We start from the raw sequence: 27,965 nt of genomic DNA on the forward strand, positions 1-27,965 counted from the left end.
GAATCATCAAGTTATGACCTGGAAACACCTCCTCCTACTGCCTCTTCATCATTATTTCCCTCTCCCTTTCACAGATCTTCTTACTAATCCTTCTCTTCACCTCTCAATTGAAGGCAATGTCCCGGTATACTGTAGAAATGTATGTATTTTCTAAACTTTCTCATAAGAAGTACAGTAGTTATAGTACTCATTATTAATATATTTTTTTATGTACTCTACGTATGATGTGTATTATATAGATTACTTTTATTAATAATATTCCTGTTATTATTGTTAATATTGTTATCATATTATTGTCATCGGTAGTTATTATTAACAGTGTTCTAGGTTGAGACTGGTTAAGTGTAAGAAAGGGAGTACATCCGTGACTTTGCCAGAATAAATAAAACATTATTATTATTATTATTATTATTATTATTATTATTATTATTATTATTATTATTATTATTATTATTATTATTATTATTATTATTATTATTCATAAGGAGATGAAATTTTCTAAGAATATTTCTGGCTATTCATCTTGACTTCCTAACAAGTGAGCTATTAGGCATAATGATTTTAATGCTGAATCATAGACGTGCAGCAGCCATACACCCACTTTAGTTCTGTTCGTAAAGAAAGCACTATGAATCCGAGGCAGGGCATGGAAACATTGCAGATAAAATTACAAGGCTACAGAAAATAGTACTTTAACTGTAATTGTTACTGTGGAATTTTACTTTGTGCTTGTACAGTATTAAATGTATATTATTTCAGCTAGTGAGAATGATTCTTAATCTATGAATATTGCAGGCCTCTCCAACTGTGTTCAGTGCTGGACTGGATATTATGGAAATGTATAAGCCCAATCCAGATAGAGTAAAAAAGTTCTGGACGACATTACAAGATACCTGGTTAAAGTTGTATAGCACACCATATGCTACTGTCGCTGCCATCAATGTAAGTTCTTCTCTCTTGACTTTTTAAATATAAACTACTAATCTGTAACACATTGGTTGTCGCCTGACACACACGTGCTCCATGTAGTTCTTGCACTACATGCTGTTGACATGCATGAGCTTCATTGTATATGATCCAGTTTATCCATCTTTACTGGTAAATTATAAATTTACTCATTCGGGACAAATATTTCAGGTTCCCTATGGGAATCAACATCTCTATCATGCACATCAATGACGTACATGTATTATATTGTTCTTCAGTGGCGATGAAGTGCAAATGCATCATTGATGATTTCTTATGTCTTTGTGTATAAACTTCACCTGTAGTGTTAAAACTACCATCTGCTACCTTTTAACTAAGAGAAAGAAAAGAAAAACATATCGGCTCCTGCGGTGAATTATAGGTTTAATTAAGGCGGCAATGAATGTGTTTACTATTAATTTCTTTCAGGATTATTATTATTATTATTATTATTATTATTATTATTATTATTATTATTATTATTATTATGTCAGACCTATAATTTACAATTTCAAATATGCATAACAAATATAACATAACAAAACTACCATAACACAGATCTCGACCAGAACCTAGCAACATCAAGTGCATTCTGTGTTACATGAAAAGGTTCATCTTCATTGCAGGAAGATGGACACACTGAAGACTGGAGCATATGCTGCATAGTTTGTTCTTCATCACAGTCACATTTGATGTTGCTAGCATCGATATAGCCCCAGTTTGCTAGGTTGACTTTGGATCTGCCCACTCCTGTCTTCGGTCTGTTCAAGGACTTCCAGACAAATCAGTCTTCATGGCATCCAGGTGGCAAACGTTCTGCAACTGTCATCTGTCCTGGGATGATGAGGACTCTGGCTTTCCAAAGCTGTGCTCTTGCAGTGTCACATGATCCAGTTAGTTCCTCAGATGTTTGTATGAAACTTGCTCTTGACTTCGGTCTCTGGGATGGAGGTGTATGGGCATGCAGGGGATGAGTACTTTGTTGCTCCACTCTAGTCCTCTCCTTGTCTGCAGTTGCTTTCCTTTGAATATTGTGATATTTTCCTCATATCGACGTTGATAATAACCATCCTTGCTTCACGGAGAACGGAATCTGCATCAATAATTATCTTTGGAATTATCTATATGACAGAACATCATTTCAATATAGTAATTGATTTAAATGAAAGAATTAATTATAAAACTTGAGAAAATGGAGCAATATTTCTAAATTCACGGCATGATTTATAAGGTAATAACGAGATGGATAATTAACAAAATTGAGTATGGAAACTCAACATTTAAAGTGGGATACGAATTAAGTTGTACAGACGCGGCAAGCTTACATTGCCCATTGTTAACAACTCTCACTCACTCTCTTGTCTTGGACATGGAAGGAAGCAATCGTATAAGCTGAGCATTTATTATTATTATTATTATTATTATTATTATTATTATTATTATTATTATTATTATTATTATTATTATTATTATTATTATTATTATTATTATTTATTGCCGCATTTCACACTAAGGATCGTCTCCGATATTCACGACAGACGCGACCGGTATTTTGTCGTACAGTCAGAGTTACGGAATTCAATATTAATCTGAACTGCTTGCTGTGATAATTTCAATATTGGAATTACAATTTCTCGATCGTATAAATATTGATTTTATTATAATGGTGTGTGGCCTCCGAAGAGGCCGATTGCAGGTCATTTGAGTTGACGCCGCATAGGCGACCTGCGCATCTATGAGAATGGGGCCCTACCTATGATGAATTCTAATGCTGAAGACGATACACACACCCAGTCCCCGAGCCATTGGAATTAACCAATGAAGGTTAAAATCCCCGACCCGACCGGGAATCGAACCCGGGACCCTCTGGACCAAAGGCCAGCACACTAACCATTTAGCCATGGAGATTGATTTTATTAATTGTAATTTATGCATGGTTGGCCAAGAATAATGTATACTATTATGTTACAGTACACGACATTCAATATGTGTATTTTCTTTAGTGTGTGTTACATCAAGATGAATTAATATGTGAGGCACCAGGACAACGTCAAGATGGACTGTAATACTTCTGATCCCGGTGGAGGTGGCTCTACATAAGACAAATCCTTACTTTTATGTTCACTAATACAGAATTCTCTTTCAGGTTATTTTCTTTATTTTGATTCTTGTGTACATATCATTTACAATCGGCAGAACAGAAAGAATATTTGGAATATGAGATTAATATTATATCTTCAAATAAAACAGGGCACTGTAGTGCACTGTATCCTGTCCTAAAATCCGACTAACTCAAGGTATAGCGCGTGGTGAATCCGGGGTGTGAGGCACGACACAATAAAAGGCTAATTACAAAACATACTATAAGTATATGGACAGGAAATATGACTACATAGCTATAGAATAAGAACTCCGGTTAACTGGCAGAATGGATTTATTTACTCAAAACATAAATTTAGTTCATCCTAAAATGCAAAAATAAAAATAGAAGAGGAGGAAGAACTGACTTGTGGTCATAAAATGTGTGTTATGCACACCCTCAGCGTTAACATTATAATAACAAACTCTTTACAAAAAAATGGGTATTGACGTGTGAATATCAAACATGAATTAAATACAAATAAAAAGTCTGGAAATTTGAGTGACGTTACATCGTTAGTGATGGGACACACAGCGCCGATAAGATAGTAAATCGTTGCCCGAAGTCTGCCATAGCTAATACCGTCCTTGTGATGTCTCAATAATGATCAGTTGCACTAGTGAGGTGTCTGCCTATACATATCTACATTTATCAACACGTTGATCACAATGAAATAAATACACACTTGTCTAGAGCTGCACTACCAACTTCCATCTAAAAATCACTGCTTCTATATATGGTACCGACCCTATATGAAGAGAGACCGGGTCAAAACTGGCTCCCAAAATTAGCTTGTGAGCTAAAGTCCCCTTTACTCAACGCAGGACATATCACAAATAACAAAAAAAAAAAAAAAAACCACACACATGACAAGACAAGAAAAGTACACAAAAAACTCCTGAAACAAAACACACATAAATATATACACAGGAAAGTAAAAGGTCATCAGGATACAAGTTCCAATACATCCACGGCCGTGTCTGACTTCACGTCAAGCAAAACAGTGGCATACTTTCTTACATCTCCACATGGTCGGTTAGTCAGCTGACTGCAGGACAACAAGATCTAACTAACTGGGATACGGCAATGGCAAGAGGTTCATTCAAGAGCTTAACGGGCTTGGTGACAAAAGTAACCAGCTTCACTCAAATGACTGGGGCAAAATCTCAGCTGTAGCTACCTTCTAATGCTCTACAAGGCCAGGCCCTGGCCTGCCATTCCTCATAAATACGAGGTTCATAATCTCCCTCTTTCAAATCACAACAGAGAGCTCTTGCTCTTTTTTTTTTCTATTGCTTTACGTTGCACCGACACAGATATGTCTTACGGCAACGATGGGATAGGAAAGGCCTAGGAATGGGAAGGAAGCGGCCATGGCCTTAATTAAGGTACAGCCCCAGAATTTGCCTGGTGTGAAAATGGAAAACCATGAAAAAGCATCTTCAGGGCTGCCGACAGTGGGGTTCGAACCCACTATCTCCTGATTACTGGATACTGGCCGCACTTAAGCGACTGCAGCTATCGAGCTCGGTCCCTTGCTCTTAATTAGCAATGCACATGGCTCGCTATTTCATCACATAATCGGCCCCAGCAAATACAAACGGCTTCTCTGCCTATCACATATCCAATTAGCCCACAAAATGATTCATGGCACATCTGGCCTCGTAACCAATATCTCCTTAGTTCAGTGCTCTCGCATACCCCAGACTTGCTCTCCATAAATATTTAAGACCCTGCTTATCCCAACATCGAATTCAGCTTGTCCGCACTTCTTATAACTAGACCAGAAAATCCATGCTACATGCAATAAAAAAATACCTCCTGTACTAGTTTGATGTTACTAAATGTAGCAGCAATTGGTGAGCATATTTACACATTAATAATAATAATAATAGTAATAATAATAATAATAATAATAATAATAATAATACCCGTGTGGGGATTTACCAGTTACCTCCATCGGGCGCGTCCCATTGGAATTGGGGAAGCTCGCTGGCTCTGCCGCCAGCAGAGTCAGAGGGTAGTAGGGAAATAAAATACCACCGTGAAAAAAGAACTGGTCCCTTGCCAGGGTTACGGCGAAGACTGGTAATTGACCAGAAGCCAGAAAACATCTTGAGGCAACCTCTAGGGCTAACAACCCTAGTTGTAAAAGGATGGGTACCCGTCCAAAGCAAAGTCAAGTCAAAAAGCATGATGGCACAACATTTCAAGAAACATACCCCAGGGGGTAAATCTTTGGATAAATCCCTCATCGTGAACGCCATGGTGCACGAGTCTCATTCGGATTCTGGGGGAGACTCGACATCATGCAAGAGACGAGTCGGAGCATCTCGGTGTACTCCGAAGAGTCAAAAACTCAGGCCAAAATCTAAAACCTTTCTAACAACTTTCAACATAAATTCACTTACACAAACTGGCAAGCTGAAAACCCTCACCAAAGCTCTTCACGAAAATCAGATATCCATAATGGCCCTACAGGAAACAAGGTACCCAGATGAAGAGATTTTTGAATCCGAAGGCTACCGATTTTTCAAGAGCAAAGCACAAAGAGGAATCCTCAATGGAGCTGTGATGCTTGGAACCGCGTTTGCTATTAGAACCAAGATCCTTAAATCGGTTGCAAATTTCAAACCTGTGAATGACAGATTGTCTATACTCACAATTAAATGCGCGAACAAAACCTACGCCCTAGTTAACGCACATGCTCCTACAAACGATAAGAACAAGCCTGATCCAGACGAAGTTGATAATTTCTAGGAACTATTGGATGAAAAATTAAACGAAATCCCCAAACACCATGTCAAGCTTCTTTTGGGTGACTTCAATGCCCAACTAGGTCGTGAACAGAAGTACAAGAAAGTTATAGGAAATTACCCTGCTCACAAAAGAACCAATCCCAATGGCAACATCACAACCTGCAGGTCATGTCAACTCACTTGCGTCATCTACCCAGAAAGCAAATGACTTGGCGTTCTCCCGTCCAAACTCTCGGAGAGTTACAAATTGATCATGTTGCAATCTCCAGGAGAAACAGCCCTGAAATTATGAATGTCAAGGTAAAGAAAGGCATCAATGTGGCCTCAGATCACTATGTGTCTCTTATCAAATTCAAACCAATTCCCGCAAACACAAGGAAGACAACCAAACAGATCACACGCTTCGACAATGATAAACTTCGGCAAAGGGTCGAGGAGTTCCAGGAGAAGGCTAGACCAAATGACTGTGACTTTAACAATGCCAAAAGTCTCCTTGTTGAGGCCGCCAAAGATATTGCAGAAATCATGAGAAGCAAAAAGCATGCCTGGTGGAATGGTACCTGCGAATCAGTCCTCCAAGAAAGATTCAATGCGTGGAAACAGTACTACTCTATGAAATCAGAAAATGATTGGGAAACCTACAAAACCCAATGTGCCCAAGCAGCTAGGGTGTTCAGAATTGAGAAACGTAAATACAAAAAATCTCTCATTGAAAAGATAGAACAAAACTTTAGGAAGAATGAAAGCAGAGAGTACTACAGGGCCTTCAAACGCAAACTCACTGGCTATAAACCACCATCTCTATGCTTTGAGCGAAAGGACAGCACACTGGCGACATCAAATGAAGAAAATTGCAGCATTCTGGCAGACTACTTCAAGAATTTACTTAATTGCTCTAAACCACAAAGCCCCATTGAGACCAAGGAACCCTTACTCAGGTACCCAGATTCCAGACCACCCGACATAGATGAAATCAAGCGCCACATTGCCCGTCTCAAAAATAACAAAGCGCCGGGGGAAGACTCAGTAGTAGCAGAACTATGGAAATATGCCCCAGAGGAATCACTTGATATCTTGCAAAAGCAAATAGAAGAAATTTGGAACAAGGAGACCCTACCCGAAGATTGGAAAATAGCTTTGATCCATCCATTACACAAAAAAGGCAGCATGAAGAACATCAACAACTACAGAGGAATATCTTTGCTACCCGTGACTTACAAAATTCTACCACTTGCCATCCTGGAGCGTTTGGAAGCACAAGTCGAACATCAAATAGGTGAATACCAAGGAGGGTTCAGAAAAGGTCGCTCAACAGCCGAACAGATCTAAAATCTCAAAACGATCATCAGATATTGTACACTAAGGTCCAAGCAGTATGTGTCTGTCTTTGTGGACTTTAAGAAAGCGTACGACTCCATTGATTGGGAAGTCCTGCTAAACATCTTAAATGAATTTGGAGTTGATTTGAAACTGCTGGCTTTAATTAGAGCCACCCTGACTGATACAAAATCCAAGGTGAAGTTCCACGGATGTCTCTCCCATTCCTTTGACATCAAAACAGGAGTCCGACAAGGTGATGGGCTATCTCCGATACTCTTCAACTGTGTTCTTGAAAAGATCATCAGAACCTGGTGGGTGAGATTACAGGAAACCAACTACAGTGCATTGAGAATAGGAACCAAATCCAAGGGGATCGCAACAGACTGCTTAGCATTTGCCGGTGATATTGCTGTTCTCTCAAACGACATAGAAACTGCTAGAGCTCAAGTTGAAATTTTAAAGGAAATTGCCGAACAAACTGGTTTGCAGATATCGTTTGAGAAAACGGAAGTAATGACTAATATCAAAGAGGCTCCACCAAAACTCCATACGAAATACGGGGACATCACCCGAGTAGACAAATTCAAATACCTGGGTGAGACAATCATGAAAAATGGACTGGACAAAGAAGCACTTCAGGAGCGAGTACGCAAACTGGAAATAGCCTACCAAACATCCTGCACAATCTACAACAAAAAATGCCTTTCCCAAAACACCAAGATACGTCACTATGAAACAGTTCTGAAGCCAGTAGTTCTATATGCAGCCGAAACCCTGTCTCTAAATGCCAACAAAGGACTCCTTGAAGAACTGGAGAAAAGAGAGCGCAAAATTGTGAGAGAAATCTTGGGATCAAAGTACAGAAATGGAATCCACCAAAAGAGATCCAATGAGGAAGTCTCCAGCAAAATAGAGAAAATTACCGACTCAATCAGAAAAAGACGGGCACGATTTTACGGTCATCTGAAAAGAATGGACGGAAGAAAGTTAACTAAAGAAATCTTTCACTTTTGATTCAAACCCCAAAACCACAATTCCCTGGTTTAGAAATACCAAAGAAGACCTGCAAATGCTACATATCTCACCTAAAGACGCCCTTAACAGAGATCTCTTCCGCAAGAAAATATTGATGAACGGGCTAAACCGATACGAGCAACCGAAGAGAAGACACGGTGCCCCTTGGACAGAGGAGCGCAAGCAGGCCCACTCACAAAGAATGAGGGAGATTTGGGCTCTAAAGAAGGCCAAGTTCAGTGTCAAATGCAACAAGACTTAACGTGGTCCTTGATGGCCCCAGCGAATTATATAATAATAATAATAATAATAATAATAATAATAATAATAATAATATGCTTAGGTGGTCACTCTAAAATTACAGAAATTGAAAAGCAGGAGCGGAAAATTCTCAGGAAAATTTATGGTTCTACGAGAGAAAATGGAATGTGGATTAAGAGGAGAACAGCGGACTTCTACTCCTTCACCGACAGGTTTACTGATACCGTACGGAAAAGATGCCTTAATTTCTACGGCCATATCTACAGAATGAACAGCGACTGACTAACTAAAAGATTATTCAAAGTAATCAACTCAAAGAAGGTCAAAATAAAATGGCTAGAAGAAACTAAGGCGGACCTCCAAGAAATAACTATCACAGACATCATGGAAAATCGTGGAGCTTTCAGAACAAAAGTAGCCAATCATAAATTTAGGGAGAAACCCAAGAAGACAACTGGTAGGAAGTGGTCGACAGAACGCAAGATGCAACACAGTGCATTCATGAAGAGATTTTGGGAGGATAAGAAGGCACAAACCATCAAATCAATTGTTATTGTTTGAGTCATCAGTCCATAGACTGGTTTGATGCAGCCGTCCATGCCACCCTATCATGTGCTAACCTTTTCATTTCCACGTAACTATTGCATCCTGCATCTGCTCTAATCTGCTTGTCATATTCATACCTTGGTCTACCCCTACCGTGCTTACCACCTACACTTCCTTCAAAAATCAACTGAACAAGTCCTGGGTGTCTTAAGATGTATCCTATCATTCTATCTCTTCTTCTCGTCAAATTTAGCCAAATTGATCTCCTCTCATCAAATCAAGTAACAAGGTCAAACGCGCTCTATGAATGGGCATAACGAAGAAAGAAAGAAAGAAAGAATAATAATACTGAAGGAAAATAATATTGGAATAAAAGCAAATATTTAACGCCATGTTTGCATTGCAACAACTTTTAAACTTACAGGTCTAACAACGACAATTACGGAAGGATTGTGGAATGTAAAGAGAACCCTAATGAGGTCATGAGGTCGTATCTTGTTATGGGGAAAGAGAAACGTGCAGTGATCCCCCGTGAGCTCAAATATATTAAAATTAACAAAAGATACAAATCCAAATAGCCAATGACAAACATATCTAAAATGAAGGTATTTAAATATATAAAGCACAAAGTTTGACTGTCTGTCTGTCGAAAGTGCAGTCATTCAGAAAGTGAAATTGGTGAATACGGGAATCTATAGGAAAGTCCGAATGCCTAAATTAAATGATACATTACCACGGAAAGTTACGTTAAATGAGAAAAGGTCCAAAATACAAGAATGAATTTAAATTAATTAAAAGGCAATAACATAGCACTTACCATGAGAAACTGGGGACCCAAGACGGGGCGGTCGCAAGATCCGTCCTTCCGTTGCAGAGATCTGAATTAAAACTTAGCTCTCACGAAGAGCCCGAAACCGGAAATCATACGATTACAAGGTAACCAATGAAAACACGGAAACTCCCTAGATTTACATATTCACCATTGGGAAAGGTCGTTATTCTGACCAATAAAAATACATTTCCTTACATGGGCAAATTCAAGAGAGTTGGATTTACCAAACACACCAGTTTCACAATCGAAAATTTACACGTGCGGTATAGGCTGCCTCAAAAATAAAGACCCTTTAAAATTTTTCAAACACATTTCAAAATTACAATTCTTGATGTACAGAATATAAAATAATACAATTTAGTTCAGTAATTCTTCTTCATACCCATGAATTACAATAATTTTAAAAAATAACTTTCAATATAAGCTCTTCAGTCTTTAAATGTTCCCTTTTGTTTTCACAAACAGCAGTTTTACACAAAATTTTAAAATGATGACAAGGCCAAAATTAAATAACGACAAGGATTTCTGTGTCTTCATTGATCTCTGCACATGGCTGTTCAACATTGGTAACATCTTCCCCCCTTTAAACTCGAACTACGCTCAAAACAAATACATTTTAATTTTACTGAGGGGGTTGTGACCACACACATAATCCAATACTTTATGGCACACAAATCTTGACCTCGTTCTCGCCAGGAATGTCCATATAGGTCGAACAGTCAGAAGTTGACCACTGGTATCGCTGATTCATGAAGGCGCTGACCATGGCCGATGCCAACGACCTCCATGTACTTTCTGTCCCATCGAGGTCACCAATGAAACATCTTCTCAGTTCACTCGTGTATTGAACTGGCTCATAACAGGCAGAGGAGCGTGCCGCACTACTGCCAACTGCCACTCTTAGGAACACCTGCCCACTCCAGCGTCAGATATTAGTGTCCAATAGATACATTACAGCCTCCAGATAGGCACCATAATTTGAAGAAGGACCAGGGTATCGCAGTCACTGCAACAGAAATCAGTCCGCAGCAGGGATCAGAAGACATAGGGAAAAGTCATCGTCCGACCATCTAGAAGAGCCATTGAGAATAATGAAGGGCTGAAGGGTGGATTTTTTGTTTTTCTTCCTTAACTAACTAAATTAGAGGTACCAAAGCAGTGACTCCACTAGACCCCTTAGGGAGGTCCCCTCCCTTAGACCTGGCAAAACTCCAACCCCCCTTGGCAAGTGCTATTCCAAAATTTCAAAAGGAAAAATGGTGAAAGTTTAAAAGAAAATCTGCCGGAGTTTACTCTAGTACCAAAACATTTTACTGAGAATCCCTAGTTATGATTATACATTATACTACAGTATACCTAGCACGGTCACAAACAACCATTCTGATTATCACTAAAACAACTCCTAATTAAACTATAAAATCCAGGGGATGGCTGGCCAGTTTTTTACCCAAAAGAAAAAATATAATAAAATTTGCTTACAACTAAGATCCCCTTATAACTACCCAAATTCAAATAAAGGAAATTTACCAGGAAAATAAATTTTTCAAACATATGTTACGGAGGACACATCATAACACATTACCATTCAGCCCATTCCATTACACACAATTCACAATCAACCCTTTCAAGAACTACAGGTATGACAGGTCAGCATAAAAGAGAAGGCATCCTCCAAGCAATAAATAACCCAAACTAGACCTTCATTAAGTGAAGTACCACACACGTACAATCTTTTTATTTGTGCACATAATGCACTATCCATATCCTTTTTAAAATTTTACTTTAAATTAAAATTACTATGTGCATTCTTATTTATTCAACATTTAAAAAATTGGGAGGTGAAATTTAGAATGTTGCAAGGAAATTCAAAACAGGGAAATAATTACTTAATTACGTTAGTTTGCAACAGTACTCCAACATTCAATTAAATGAGGTTAGTAAGTCACTATTCATTTACCATGCCATGACTCATTAGTTTAAAATTTTAACGCCACGAACTTACTACGCTGGCGTAGCAGGGGGAGAGGTGATACTCCCACGTGGCGTGTCCCAGGTGGCGGATAGGGGGGTCCTAACCGGCTTGCCGGCGGACTTGAGGGAAATAAAATACCTCTCGCGGACCGAACACACACCCCTGTGGGTGAGGGAGGCAGACGAATAATACACCCACGGTATCCCCTGCCTGTCGTGAGAGGTGACTAAAAGGGGCGACCAAGGAATGACAGAATTAGAACCAAGAAACTATTTTTGATTTGTACCATCACCCGGGGAACACCATGGGTCACCTTTACTTGCGAGTAGTACCACTCTGTTAGGTACTGAATAGTTTTGTGATTCATAGCACTCAAGCGGGGTTCAGTGTGGGTTTCCAGTACCCGTGAGTCGTACCCATGTGAGCAATACCACGGGTCTGGGCGTTGCCTGTGAGTTGTACCACTGTATGAGCGACACCGTGGGTCTGCGTTGTCAGTGATTAGTACCCACTATGCGAGGAACACCACGGGAATGCTGGCACCCGTGATTAGTACACCTAGGTGAGGAACCACATCGGTTTGCGTTGGCTGTGAGTGGCACCATTTTGTGAGAAACACCATAGGTCTTCGTTACCTTTACGATGTACAATACTTGTGAGTAGTACCTTAATGTTTGGAACACCGTGAGTTTACGCTACCTTTGATTAGTACCGCAGCTTGAGAAATACCATGGTTCTACTTTACTCGCGACATGTACCATTCTGAGGGGCCTTAGACCTGGATTTTGGACCCCTTTAGACATCAAGCATCCTCGATTCAGAATTGTGCTTCATGAGTAGGCCCTTGGTCAGTAATGAATTATCTATGATCTTTTTTTAGTTGGATCCACTCCTTTTTTGTTTGCTCATTTGTTGTTGTTGGTTTTTTGTTTGTTTTTGGTTCATGTCCATCCATTCCTTCTTCATGACGATATTTTTTATTTTGGTCAGTGGATGACTGAATTTTTTGTTGCCATTTCATTTCGTACCCTTAGGGGCCGATGATCTCGATGTTAGGCCCCTTTAAACAACAAGCATCATCATCATCATCATCATCATCATCATCATCATCATCATCAAAATTTTAACACTGATAAAACTCACATTACGTATCACGTGTCACATCCACCAAATTAAAACACAATTAAGCCAGGAATACAGAATTAAAACCACATTAACTTTACGAAGAAATAAAGTACAGTGTATTCCAATTAAAAATGAAAGCAATACAAGAGTGCACATACAGAAATCCAACTCACTAATATAAGAAATAAAAAGGCACAAATACAACCTTCATACCAGGGACTATCAGATTAATGCACAACACACGACACTACAAGAACATACACAAGACACAAGTGCGCTGACCCCTGAATCACGCAGCACCAACAAATGAAAAGGCACAAAACCACCTCAATACTACTCATTCATCACACAACATTATAAGAACAAAATACACACACCAGTGCGATGACTCATACATCAAGCAGTACCCGCAAAAGAAAGAAAAGGGCAGAACATGACCTCAAGTACTCTTGAATCCATCACACGGCAATGAGACTCTTAGAATCAATATCATACTCCCAGGAGAGGAATGGCTTCTCAGCACCTTAAGTTCTAAGTCTCAGTACATAAATGCCTTTCCAAGTCACCGAAGACAAGCACAAATGACATCCGTATTTACAATTATTTACAAATATGGATGGACAGATGCATGGTTCATTTTGAAATTTTGAAAACTTTACTCAGTCCACAGGAGCCCATACTCAAGCAAACTTGGTAAATAAATTTAGGATACACGAAACCAGAAATGAACGAAAATTAACACCAAAAAAAAATCAAATAAGACGAGAACAATGAAGGAAAATTAATTGAAGAACTCTTACTAAATCATAACACCTACAAAATTTCACTACAAATTTTTATGACAAATTTAGAATAACTGAAATCTTGACAACCTGCAAAACAACAATGGATTTAACTGAAACTAATGGCTCACAATCATGATACTGAAATAAACATTTGAAGAAAATCTTCCTAGCAATAATTTACAATACTGAGGGACACTATTCTCCATCTAGGCACCTAATATTGGGCCAAAGATTACAGAAGAATCTTATATCAGATGCACACCAGATTTCAAAAGTGTCATGAGCACAAGTGCAGATCCGTAACCCGTCAAAATTTGCCGTAATGGCCTCAGGCTTTACCTGGTCTATGAATATGGTGAGCACGCCTCACCCTATGAGACTATCCCAGTCCTCATAGAACCCTCTGTAGTAAGTATGGGAATACACGGGTAAATAAAAATAACGTGACAAGGAAACAGGCACTTACATGATGGGAACGCTCATTAGGAGAACTAAAAACATTTTCAAACAGATTAAGAGACCCCATAACCTCTAATCTGATTGGAGAATTTAGTAACTGGCCAGGAACCACCCCAAATAGTCCTATACCTACTTGGAAATGAACCCAGGTATAGTACAAGACCGAACACAACACATGTCCATGACCAGAAATTTAGATATTTACTGAGCTAAAACACGACGTAACAGGTAATTATAAAAGATCACTCACGAAAAGTAATGCCAAGAAAAATACCGCAGGTGACAAGAAACAAAATTTTAAAATAATTAGCCAAAACACCAAATTTATTAAACAAAATAAACACTCTAAAGACTGACGAAAAATTACGAACTTTAACCTCAAAATTATTTCTGAAAATTTACAAAAACAGATGTCTCAGAAAAATCTAATGAGACCCCATGCTAAAAATTTACCAGAATGATTAGTACAACAATCAACACTACAATTTGTCATCTTGAAGTAGAACAAGAAGATTACAACACAAGTAACTTTTAAAGATGTAACACATGCACACAAACTCAAGGTAGGTTGAGTAATCAGCAGTCTGTTACTGATACGTACATCAACTGTTCCAAAGATAAGGAAAGTCGCACGAGGAGTACAGCCCTTAGCATAATTTCCTGACATACCGGTAGTTTAAAGTCACAGGTGGTCACACAGATGTTACAATCGAAACACGAATCGAAGAAACTAAGTTAATGAACACACATTGAAATTTATAACTGAAGACTTAAATCAAAACATGGCACATGCAGTGTGATAATATAACTTTAAAGAAACGCGTGGTCAGCAGAAGACTTGCCACAAAAGATAATTTTAATGAAAATTGACAGGTCTAACGACGACAACTACGGAAGGATTGTGGAATGTGAAGGGAACCCTAATGAGGTCATGAGGTCGTATGTCGTTGTGGGAAAAGAGAAACGCGCGGCAATCCCCCTTGAGCTCAAATATATTAAAATTAACAAAAGATACAAAATCAAATAGCCAATGACAAAAATATATAAAATAAAGATATTTAAGTAAATTTATAAAGCACAAAGTTTAACATCGAAAATGTACACGTGCGGTATAGGCTGCCTCAAAAATAAAGATCTTTTTAAATTTTTCAAACACTTATAAAATTACAATTCTGTATGTACAGAATATAAAATAATGCAATTTATTTTAGTCATTCTTCTTCTTCATACCCATGAATTACAATAATAAAAAAATAACTTTCAATATAAGCTCTTCAGTCTTTAAAGGTTCGCACTTCTTTTCACAAATAGCAGTTTTATACAAAATTTTAAAATGATGACAAGGCCAAAATTAAATAACGACAAGGATTTCTGTGGCTTCATTGGTCTCTGCAGACAGCTGTTCAACATTGGTCACACTAAATTAATCTAAAATTCAATGCAGAAGCGTGTGGGCCATGAACACACTAAGACTCTATCCCAAAAATATCTCTGTGGTAAAAAAAAATTAAAAAAACTCACACAGGAAAATATGGAATACACTAAACAAAAAAAACCAAAAAATCTACATCTATCCTGCCTTGTTCCTTCTTTCCCAGCTAAATAAAATATGTACACAGGTCCCGGGCTCGAAATATGCAAACAGCCCCAAACGTATTTAAATTGAAATTAACCGTAAGGAACTTCATATTTTTGTCCGTATTGAACTGAGATTACAAATAAATTAGAATTTAGCGGGTTCCACATGTCATACTTAACTCCTTAATATCCATATATACAGACAATAGAATATTGCTATAGTTAAATCCTTAACATCTATGCTAGGTTAAAAACTCTAATATTTAACAAGAAAACTCTTGTAAGTCATAAATATAAAATTTCTCATCTGGTTGATGAGTCTTCACATTCCTTAATTTCTGTGATTCTATACACTCATATGCCAAATTCAAATGCGATCTTAAAATTGAAGAATTAAAGTTAAATGCAGTCCATTTGATGTTAAAATGTTCATTTCATGTATATATTAGCTGCTTTGTTGGATTAAAAGTTCGTTATATACAATAGGATTGTTAAAACTGAGCCATCTTCTTGACTTTATTGGGTATAGAAACGTAGTATTTTTAATGCTGTATGTATAATGGTTGGAACTGTGATTTAATTTGTCCTACAGTTGTTAGGCGGACATGGCTTCTCAGCTGTAATGATGAAACCCAATGTTAAAAGAAAAGCGAGAAAATTGATAAAGAAAACTGATTGAATCTAACTGTTGATACGGTTGACTCACCTCTACAGCTGTGTACTTCGCGTGACGGCTGCAGAACAACGAGTGTGTCTGCTTGTATCTTGTGCTGTGTGATGAAGCGCTAGGGAAGGAGAAGTAGGGATGGCAAAGGGGATATTTCTAGAACGTCGAACATTTAGGAGAGGGTCCGGGGGATGTTGTGGACGAAGACAGTAGTACGCAAAGTTGTTACGTAGAGTTCGAAAGACGTTCGAATTTTCTGGAATTTTTAGGTTGTTAAATAATAGAATCAATCAATCAAATAATATCTTGGGTTTTTCCGAGATTTCATTCAGATTAAGGTTAGCGTTATAATATTGGTCTAGATGTATTAGACATGGCTTCCGTAATGTCAAGCTTCTGTCCCTTAGCCAGTGTTTCCATGATCTCAAGGTCTTTATCTATGTCTGTGAATTTATGTTTGTACTCATGGATATGCTGGCCTACCGCTGAGAATCTATGATATTTTACAGCGTTAAGGTGTTCCTGATACCTGACATTAAAGCTACGTCCATTTTGCCCTATGTATCCGCTCCCATAGTCTCTACATTTGAATCTATATACACCTGATTTAGAATATGGATTAACTTTTTTGTTGACAACTGAAGCATTATGTAAAGCTGCTGTACTTCTATTATCTGTCTTGAATGTGATCCTAATGTTACATTTTTTGAAAATATTTGTAATTCTGTACACATCTTTATTAAACGTGAAGGTTGCGATTTCCTTTGCTTCTGTTTTATCTTTCATCAGACTCGTGTGAGGGCGATATTTGAATTTGCTTATTATTCGTTCTATAAAATTCCCTTTAAAACCGTTAGCTTTAGCCATAGCTCGAATGATGATCAGTTCCTTGTCCAAGTTTCGTTTGGACATTGGTATGCTAAAAGCGCAATTCACCATGCTGTTATATGTCGCGCATTTGTGAGCTAAGGGTTGTATCGAATCATTTCGTATTGTAACTGCAGTTTGTGTGGGTTTTCTGTAAATACTAAAAGAAAATGAAGAGGCGTGCCTATTGATCTTTAGGTCCAGATAATTAATGGATTTTTCTAGTTCGGATTCTAAAGTAAATTTTATATCCGTATCTATTGAGTTAAGATTATTAAGAGTCGTAGAGGCGTTGGTTATGCGTTCATCCAGGATACATACCTAGACCAAAATATAATCTTCTTGAATTTTTCATTATTAATTATTTGTGTCCTCTAAAAAATCTAAATAAATTTCTGTCAATATTCCTGAGGCCGGAGACCCCATTGCAAGGCCATTCTGTTTATAAATGATCTGGTCGAAAGTGAAATAGTTGTTATTGATCAGCAATTTTAAAACCGCCATGAATTCATCAATTTCAAGCTTGCTTAAGTGACTGTATTTTTTCAAATTCTTGGCAATAATAGAAAGCATTTTATTAGTTTTGATGTTAGGAAACATATTTACTATATCAAAAGAATGTATTGTGTGATGATCCTGTAATTGAAATTTAATTAATTCTTTAGTGAATTCTAGAGAATTCTTTATGGATTTATTTGCAGTGAATCTGTAATGTTGTTTTAAGAATTTTTGAATATACTGTGCTAGTTTATAAAGGGGGCTAGGTCTGTAATTGATAATTGGCCTAATGGGGACTCCGGCCTTGTGGATTTTTGGCAGCGCTTTAGCAGTAGGAAGGCTGGGGTTCATGCTAATTAATTTCTGCTTCTCGTATTCATTAAAGAGGAAAGAAGATGTCTTCAATGTTTGTTTCAATTGCTTCTGCAACGACTGAGTCGGGTCCTTCTTAATAATAGAAGAAGAGTCATCGTTAAAAAGGTTTTTTGTTTTTTGGATTAATCAGCTTTATGCAGAATAACGGTTACGTTGCCTTTATCAGCTTTAGTAACAATAAGCTCTTCGTTTTTTTATTTTCTTTTTAAGTTCACGTATTTGTTTCCTATCCTTGAAAGAATTTCTAGGGACAACAAACGTATAATAATAATAATAATAATAATAATAATAATAATAATAATAATAATAATAATAATAATAATTATTATTATTATTATTATTATTAACCGTTTTGTTCAACTGTTTCTTTACTTCTATTCTGACCTCATCCTGCAAATCATCATTAATAGGATGGTATTTACAACATTATTTATTACAGAACATGTTTTGGTGTACAATTTTTTAATGAAATCTCGGAAAAACCCAAGGTATTATTTGATTGATTGATTCTATTACTTAACAAGCTAAAAATTCCAGAAAATTCTAACGTCTTTCGAACTCTACGTAACAACTTTGCGTACTACTGTCTTCGTCCACAACATCCCCCGGGCCCTCTCCTAAATGTTCAACGTTCTAGAAATATCCCCTTTGCTGCCCCTACTTCTCTTTCCCTAGCGCTTCATCACACAGCACAAGATACAAGCAGACACACTCGTTTTTCTGCAGCCGTCACACAGCTATAGAGGTGAGTCAGCCTTATCAACAGTTAGATTCAATCAGTTTTCTTTATCAATTTTCTCGCTTTTCTTTTAACATTGGGTTTCATCATTACAGGGTTCCATTGAACTGAGAAGCTATGTCTGCCTAACAACTGTAGGACAAATTTAATCACAGTTCCAACCACTATACATACAGCATTACAAATACTACGTTTCTATACCTAATAAAGTCAAGAAGACAGCTCAGTTTTAATAATCCTATTGTATATAACGAACTTTTAATCCAACAAAGCAGCTAATATATACATGAAATGAACATTTTAACATCAAATGGACTGCATTTAACTTTAATTCTTCAATTTTAAGATCGCATTTGAATTTGGCATTACGAGTGTATAGAATCACAGAAATTAAGGAATGTGAAGACTCATCAACCAGATGAGAAATTTTATATTTATGACTTACAAGAGTTTTCTTGTTAAATATTAGAGTTTTTAACCTAGCATAATATACATGTTAAGGATTTAACTATAGCAATATTCTATTGTCTGTATATATGGATATTAAGGAGTTAAGTATGACAATATGTTGTCCATTGTTTAGATCGCCAAGTTTTTACACTTTCTATGCAGCTGATGATGGTGTCAAAAATTGAACACCGAAACATGTTCTGTAATAAATAATGTTGTAAATACCATCCAACAACATTGTATTTTTTATTGAAAATGTGGAACCCGCTAGATTCTAATTTAATTGTGATTTAAATTGAAATACAAAGAGTAAAACAACTGCCATTCTGGCTGACTTCTAATCATTAACAAATTAAGAAAATAGACCCTACACTAGGAAATTGTTATTATCTACAGCATGCTTAAGACATTAGGACACTTATCTTTGCTGGCACCTCAGCGTCACTGACAAGTCACGTATCATATTAGGATATGGCTCAGTAGGACATGGTATATCTTCAGTTAACAATTTCAAGCCACGTTTAATATTGATCATGTATCTAGATTTCACTTATTTTGAATTTCTGTATGTTAGTTTTCAGTCATATTAGTCCGACTTGTTGGCTGAATTGCCAGCGTACTGGCCTTTGGTTCAGAGGGTCCCGGGTCCAATACCAATGCAATACCAATCTTTGTGTGTTTAGCACATTATGTTAGCCGTCGTCAAATGTTGAACGCCCATCCTGCTGACTGCTGACTTCTGGAAACTGCCGTAGCTGCTGTCTTGGTCCTGGATACGCCTGCAGTGTTATTGGTCTCCAGGTACATCAGCTTCACCGCTTTGGTTGTGCGCGTTACACATTGATTTTCCTCTTAGTGCTTGACTGCATTTTTCTGCAGTCTGCGATCAAATTTGAGTTCCGATTATCACGCCACTAATTTATGGGATTGATTTCCCGGGTAAAATCTGTCCTTTTCAGCAGAATATCAGTGCGTAAACGCACACGATACTTCGTGGTCTACGATTGCAACACGGCAGTTTATTGCTAATATGAAAGTTCACTTTCTCGTGGCACTTCAGTTTATAGTTTTAGCAGTTTATAAATTACGCCAAACCACACCTACCGTATAGAAATAGTAATGAAATTAAGATGGAGGTCACTATCTTGAAATACTGATTCACACAATGAACTGAACAAAGTTCCGAAGTGTGCATATACAGCGTGCGGTTAAGTTCAAAAGATCACAGAGCACGATTCAAACGTGCGACTCACCTCACAAATACACAAGGAATGCATGAGCTTTCCCCACCATGGGCGGTTTTATAGACTCACAGGAAATTCTGTTGGTGACGGTACTTCCCCGTTGGATAATAGATACTGGTCTCTCAATGGACGACAGAATCTCAACGGATTCTCATTCAAATACATCTCGTAATTAAATAGCACAGGTGATCAAAATTCATCATTGCTAGGTAGCTGATAATTCTTATGCCATTCTTATGCCATCAAACCTGTGGAATAATGCTTAGTAACAGATATCTTGGTTTATATCGGTTAATATTCAGTGGGTAAGCAAATTTGCCTAGCCTGAACTCAATATCAAGTACTGTAGTTCCCCAACTTCAAATCATCTCCCTACCAGCTCGCAGTCGGTTAAATTTGAAAGTTTAAACCTGGCCTACGTTACCAAGAGCTCGGCTACCGACTTGATTCAAACAAGAAGTTTGTTTGTACTGGCCCAACTACTGGTTCACAAAGTTTATGACACAACCTCTCAAAGTACTGCCCTATGTTTTCAATGACTCAATCCTGCTGTTAATAAAATATTGCCACAGAATCTATACCAATTAATTGAGGCATATTAGGATATGGCTCAGTAGGACATGGTATATCTTCAATTAACAATTTCAAGCCATGTTTAATATTGATCATGTATCTAGATCTAACTTATTTTGAATTTGTGTATGTTTTCAGTAATATTAATCCGACTCGTTGGCTGAATTGCCAGCATACTGGCCTTCGGTTCAGAGGGGCCTGGGTCCAATTCCCGGCCGGGTCAGGGATTTTAATCGCTTCTGATTAATTCTTCTGGCTCGGGGACTGGGTGTATTTGTCTGTCCCAACACTCTCCTCATCATATTCAGACAACGTATCACACTACCAACCACCACAGAAACACGCAATAGTGATTACGTCCTGCCATATAGGGTTGGCGTCAGGAAGGGCATCCGGCCGTAAAACAGAGCCAAATCCACATGTGCGATGCAGTTCGCATCCACGACCCCATAGGTGTGGGAAACAGCAGTAGCAAAGTCTTCAGTAATATTAATTTCAGTGTCAAACGGGTCAGGTAAATTAGGATCTTCGAAACAACAATTATGCATCGAGTATAATAATTTGTACTGTTATTGCTTGGTAGAGAGTAGTAATTCTGTGTCAGAGTATTCAGCAGATTTAGCAGATTTGTACAGTAACTTTATTTACAGGAGAATCGAGGACAATGTTAGCTACATGTTATTTAATCTTTGTATCTTAGGTCTACGAGTTATTGAATCTATGTATTTTGAAGGTCTACGAGTATTGAATCTACGCGTTTATGAGTCGACGAGCTACTGAATCGACGTGTTATTTAAGTTGCATGTTATGTTGCATTGATTTTATCAAGAGGTATTTGTTGAATAGAGTCTTTGAGTATAGAAATGAATAGATCGCTTGAAGCAATGAAATGAGAAAGGTAATAGAATGTAGCAATCTTCGATATTAATCAATGAATATTACAACCCGTACGCCTAGTTCTGCTCTTGTTATCTATTACAGTTGTATTTCCACGAGAATCTGACCATAATTGATCCAGCAACCGCCAGCAGTAGTAGTCGAAGAGTAATCCAGAATTGTTCCAGTGTGGCTATATTGTAATATTGTGGGATGTACTTTATCTATTCTAGGATGATGCCACATTCTTCTCATTTTATCAGTATGTTGAGATGATTTATTCTTTACTTGATGGTACCACATTTTTGTATGTTCTTCAAATCGATTTTTAACCACTTGACGTACTTTGACGGATCTTTCCGTCCTGGCTCTTGACTGCACTCCGGTACAAAGACGGATCTCTCCGCCCACGCGTAGTGTTTATTTGCGGACCCGCTCCAAGACGGTTTCCTTTGTGAAAGGATTTGATATTAATAAGGTAACCTCTTGACAGATGGAAGCATTGATGTATTCGATAAACACTTCTGTGCTGTTATTCCGTGGAAAGAATAACCTGTATCTTAGCAACCTCATGGTAAGCAAAATCGTGGCTGCCTCCAAGTTGAGTGATGAAGTGATTATAAGGGAATTTTTAGAGAGTGACATTGATGTAGAAATAAGCGACGAAGAATTCAGTGGAAGTGAAAGTAGCGAACGTAGTACGTGTGACAGTGACGTGAGCGCTGGTAGGGGTGAACAAACTGCTGTTTTGTCATCAAATGTGTCACTGAATTTTAGACCTACATCTGATGCCACACCAACGGCTTCTAATCATATTTTACACAATAGGGAATGGAACTGGGAGCTCGTAAGTAATAACTGGTGAAGTAAGTAGTGTTGTTCAAAAGCACCTAGGGCAATGCCGGAACAAGCTGCACGAATTTGAACGAATTTCTAACAGCAGACTTTTGGGAACATCTAAACAAAGAGACAAATGCTTATGCAAGTAAATGTCTTGTATCAGCTGCCGAGGATATAAATAGGGTAATGTCATATGAAAAGGAACACTGGTTTCCTGTATCTGTGGATGAAATGAAGGCCAGATTACCTGAAGTGGTAAAGTATGAATGCAAGAAGAAGTTCAGACCCACTCTTGTTGTTGACTACAACTGTGGAATGGGTGGCGTTGATTCTCATGACCAGAGACTCGCATCTTTCTGCTTTATGAGAAAGTATGTAAAAGGATACAAACAAATATTCTACATGCTAGACATGACACTTCTGAATTCCAACATCATTCATCACCTCTTCAACCCTGACAAGAAATGAGTAGGCTTTACCAGCTTCCGGATCAATTAGGCCGAACAGCTAATGGCAAGTGTGACCTTGCCTGACTGTCCAAAATGAGGATACCCAAGCCCTGGGGATACACCATTGAGACTTCAGTGGAGGCACTGGGTTACTTTCCAACCAAAATACCCCAACAACAAAGAAGGTTATCCCATCATGGAGATGCAAAGTCTGTGTGACACGGGGTCTGAGGAGGGAATGCTACCGGTGCAAGGTGGTGACCAAAATACCCCAACAACAAAGAAGGTTATCCCATCATGCAGATGCAAAGTCTGTGTAACACGGGTTCTGAGGAGAGAATGCCACCGCTGCAAGGTGGTACTGCACGTAGATGACTGTTTTATGATCTACCACATACATAAAGACTTTACAAAGTATATCTGATGGTAGTTTGAATATTTCCTTTCAATAGGTTGCTGTAAAGCATACGTTTTCAGTGTCGGTAATAATACCATGTAAAGTAATGAAAATAAATGGTATACCAAGGCATAAATAAGTTCAGTTAAATGGTATGTGAATGGGTTAATCTCACATTACTTATTTCTGCATTGAAGTGAGTATGTTGTTTGAGAAAGGGAATGTCTCTTTCATATTTTATGAGTATCTTTATGTTGCTGCCATTGAATTAACATTCATTTATAATTGCTCAAATGATATAACCTGAAGGCGAATGCTGGCCGATGTAAGGATTTCTCTTAAAACCGCAGGTAAAGGAGACGAGAATCAACCAACTCAAACTCATTCGGACCAATTTATATTCAAATTCAATCATATTATTGTCAATTACAACCGAGATTAATATATAATATGGTTATTTATTTATTTATTGTATGATGTGCACAGATAGATTATATAAATAAGTATACAATATATACACAATATATACAAGCAGAAGCCTATAGTTCCAAATCAAGTTCATTGATCCATTTTAAGGCCTCCTCAGTTGCATTATGAATGTCCTCCAAAGAACCTTGAAATGCTCTCTGTGGACACTCGGCAATTACGTGGTGGATGGTCTGTGAGGTAGCTCCACAATCACATCCAGAAGACTTCTGCCAGCCCCATTTATAAAGAGTATAGCCGCATCTTCCTTGATTGACTCTTATCCTGTTTAGAGTCCTCCATTGACGTCTGGGTAGATGGAATCCGGGAGGTTGAACATGAGGTAGAGTCACAAGATGTTGATTGGGAACAGAAGACTGCTGCCAATGGTGTAACCAGGCGTTCGTGATGGAGAACCCAGATTCTTCCAGTGTAAGTGCAGTGCGCCAGGGTGGAGATCTAGACTTAAGTCGTGGAGGGGCAGGTTGAGTAATATCCTGGTGAACGGGGAGGTTGGAGTCCAGGCTGGTCTTCTTCCACAGTTTTAGAAGAGCTTCAGACCTTCTTAAGCAAGGCGGTGGAATATTACTGAGTGTAGGCAGCCAGGCCACGTTTGTAGAGCGAATACAATCAGTTATGATGCGCATTGCTTGATTTAGTTGAGCATCTATCTTCGCAGTATGAGCACTGTTCAGCCAAGTTGAAGCGCAGTATTCGGCAACTGAATAGCAAAGAGCTAGAGCAGTAGATCTCAACACTTGGTTGTTTGCACCCCAGGATGTGCCGGCTAATTTTTGAAGAATATTATTCCGACTTTTGATCTTGGCGGCTGTGTTGTTAATATGATGTTTATATGTTAGGGATCTGTCTAATGTGACACCTAAGTATTTTGGGAAGGGACAGTGTTGTAAGGATTGATTTCTGAATGTTATTGTAGGCTTGTAGTTGGCAAATTTATTTCTGAGATGAAACACAGATGCGACAGTCTTTTGGAGATTTGGACGGAGGCACCACTTTTGGAAGTATGTATCTAGTTTTTTTAGATCTGCTGTAAGAATTTGTTCAGCTTCTGGAAAACTTGGTGTTTGACTAACCAGTAGTATATCATCTGCGTAAATAAATTTCCTGGACTTAGTTGCCGGTAAGTCAGCAGTATAGAGGTTGAAAAGTAAGGGTGGCAGAACAGATCCTTGTGGAAGTCCATCATTCAGTTTGTAGGTTTTGCTTACTGCATCATCCAAGAAGATCTGAAAGTTTCTGTTGCTAATCATATTGCCAATAAGATTTGTAAGCTTGAAACGGGATGGCAGAGATAAGTTTTAGCAGGAGCCCTTCTCGCCAAACAGTATCATAGGCTGCTGATAAGTCTAAGAAGACAGCCATACTAATCTTCCGATTCTCAAATCCATTTTCAATATGAGAGGTCAATGCAAAAATTTGGTCAGCGCAATTTCTTCCAGGTCTGAAGCCAGCTTGTTCTGTGGGAAGGAGATTATTGATGGTTTCTGAGATCCTATTGTATATTAGTCTTTCCAGGAGCTTTAGAGTAACACTTAGCAGTGCAATGGGTCTGTAGCTTTCCACTCTCAGAGAGTCCTTGTTGGGTTTCAAGATCGATATTACTTTGGTCTTCTTGAATAGTGAAGGAAGGTTACCTGTCTCCAAAATATTGGAGAAGAATTTGGTGAGCCAAGTGATTGTTGCAGGTCCAAGATGTTGCAGGAATTCAGGATAGATGCCATCTATACCTGCTGCTTTCCTGGATTTTATGTTCTTGATGCCTTCTAGGGTTTCCTCTCTTGTGAAAGGACAAGAGAATTGGGATGATTGATGTTTTGCTAATTGCTTTTTATATTTCAGTGCTGACCGGATTTCCCTTACAACTTGTTTATCTCTATTGATCTTTGAGATAGAGATCATGTGTTTGGATATATCATTAATGTTAACACTCAGTTTCTGTCTACCAGCTGGCTTTGATGAGTCAAGCTTTCTAATGAGAGACCAAGCCTTTCTACTTGAGTGGGTAAAATCAAGAGATGACACACATAATATGGTGACATGTATTAAATCAATGATTAATCAATGATTAAGATTCAGTTGTTGGATAAGTGAAGGGAATCATGTGGATACACTTTGGGCTAAATTTAAAGGAATCATTTGGGAAGGAGAGAAGAGATTTGTACCTGTTAAGAAGGGTAAAATGACCTCAGACCCTGTTAATTATACAAGGAAAATAAGAAAATAAAAAATAAAATGTAGAATAGTAAACAGGCGTCAGCGAAGGATGTAAGTGAAGATAGTTCCCAGTTCTCTTGCGAAATAATAGGGAATAAGTGTGGTGTAAATAAGAAGCGAGTGAAGAATAGTATCCAGTGTGAAAAGTGTTTAATTTGGTACCATTTTGAGTGTATATGTAGTGCTGGTTTCACTAAAAATGAAGATACTTGGACCTGTGTGAGCTGTGGCGAGAGCAATTTGAATAGCGGTTACAAACCTAGGCCTACAACGGTCAACGAATCACTGGTGTCTCATTCCTTGGAGGATGGAGGTAATGATAATGTACTTGTAATTTTCTCTTTATTGCAACAGGATTTACAAGCATTGAAAGCGGAGAATGAGATTTTAAAGCAGAAGGTACGTTTACTGGAATCGAAAGTACCGGTACCAGTAAACACTCAGAACAGAGGTTGCTCTGTGAATTCTAGCGTGTGGTGTCAAGTTACTTCAGATTCTAGGAGGAAAAGTGTACAATTAAATAAGGACAACTTTGTAATTGACACCAAAAATAGATTTTCAGCCCTGAGGGAAGTAAGCGATACGCAAGGACTTATCCGTATGGGAAGCAGTCAAACGTATAGTGCAAAATCCGTTACGAGAAGCGGCAAAGTTAGGCCTAAAATCCCACACAGTGCACCGGCGAAAGTGTCGAACATTCTTATATTTGGTGATAGCCAGGCGAGGGGAATTGCGGAGAAAATGAACAATGAAGATATTGCAGCATCAGCTGTCATCTATCCTGGAGCCCCAATCAAGAAGGTACGGGAAAACACCGAACAGGCAGCAAGAAATCTCGGAAGTCGTGATGCAGTAGTGATCATCGGCAGGACGAACGACGAAGCTCACAACGACGCTAAGAAATGTACACTAAGTAAGCTGACTCACACTAACATCTTTGTAGTGAACGTGCCCCACAGGCATGATTTGATTAGAGACTCGTGTGTGAACATTGAAGTGGACAAAGTTAATACAGATATGGTTAAAATTTGTAAGCATTTTCGTAATACACAGGTAATTGATAGCAGCAGTTTCGAGAGACACTGTTACACAAAGCATAGCCTTCATCTAAACAATTCAGGTAAACAAAAGATAGCAAATATTGTTCTAGATTTTATTAATCTTAAGATATGTACTATAAAAAAGGCAACTCCCTTGAGTTATAATACTGACCAGGAACACTAGTAGAAAGAGCCAGCAGTACTTCAAGCTGGCTCAGTCAACTAGAAAATGAAACTCAGAAAAGTAAGGAATTTCAAGTTACCCAATTGCAACAGTCAAGTTTTAGGGAGGAAGGGGGTCTGAGATTGCTCTTGGTAAACTGTCAGAGTGTAGTAAATAAACAATTAAAATTTGGTACATTGATGGAATCTCATGAGACTGATGTGGTGATAGGAGTGGAATCGTGGTTGAGAGAAGGGGTGGGTAATAGAGAAGTATTTCCAGAAGGGTACACACTCTATCGTAGAGACCGAGAAGATAAAAAGGGTGGGG

At 38.2% G+C, this 27,965-nt stretch overlaps 1 protein-coding gene across 3 annotated transcripts in view; it reads left to right on the forward strand.

Annotated features, from left to right (window-relative positions):
• Window positions 1-27,965, forward strand: part of LOC136878891 (enoyl-CoA delta isomerase 1, mitochondrial) — a 204,695-nt gene that overhangs the window by 81,415 nt on the left and 95,315 nt on the right. For all 3 annotated transcript variants that reach the window (XM_067152473.2, XM_067152472.2, XM_067152471.2), the window contains exon 4: window positions 796-942. In XM_067152473.2, coding sequence (XP_067008574.1) covers window positions 796-942 — 147 coding nt within the window. The remainder of the gene's footprint in view (window positions 1-795; window positions 943-27,965) is intronic.

The sequence above is a fragment of the Anabrus simplex genome, chromosome 8 (assembly GCF_040414725.1).
Source record: "Anabrus simplex isolate iqAnaSimp1 chromosome 8, ASM4041472v1, whole genome shotgun sequence".
NCBI classification, from domain to species: domain Eukaryota; kingdom Metazoa; phylum Arthropoda; class Insecta; order Orthoptera; family Tettigoniidae; genus Anabrus; species Anabrus simplex.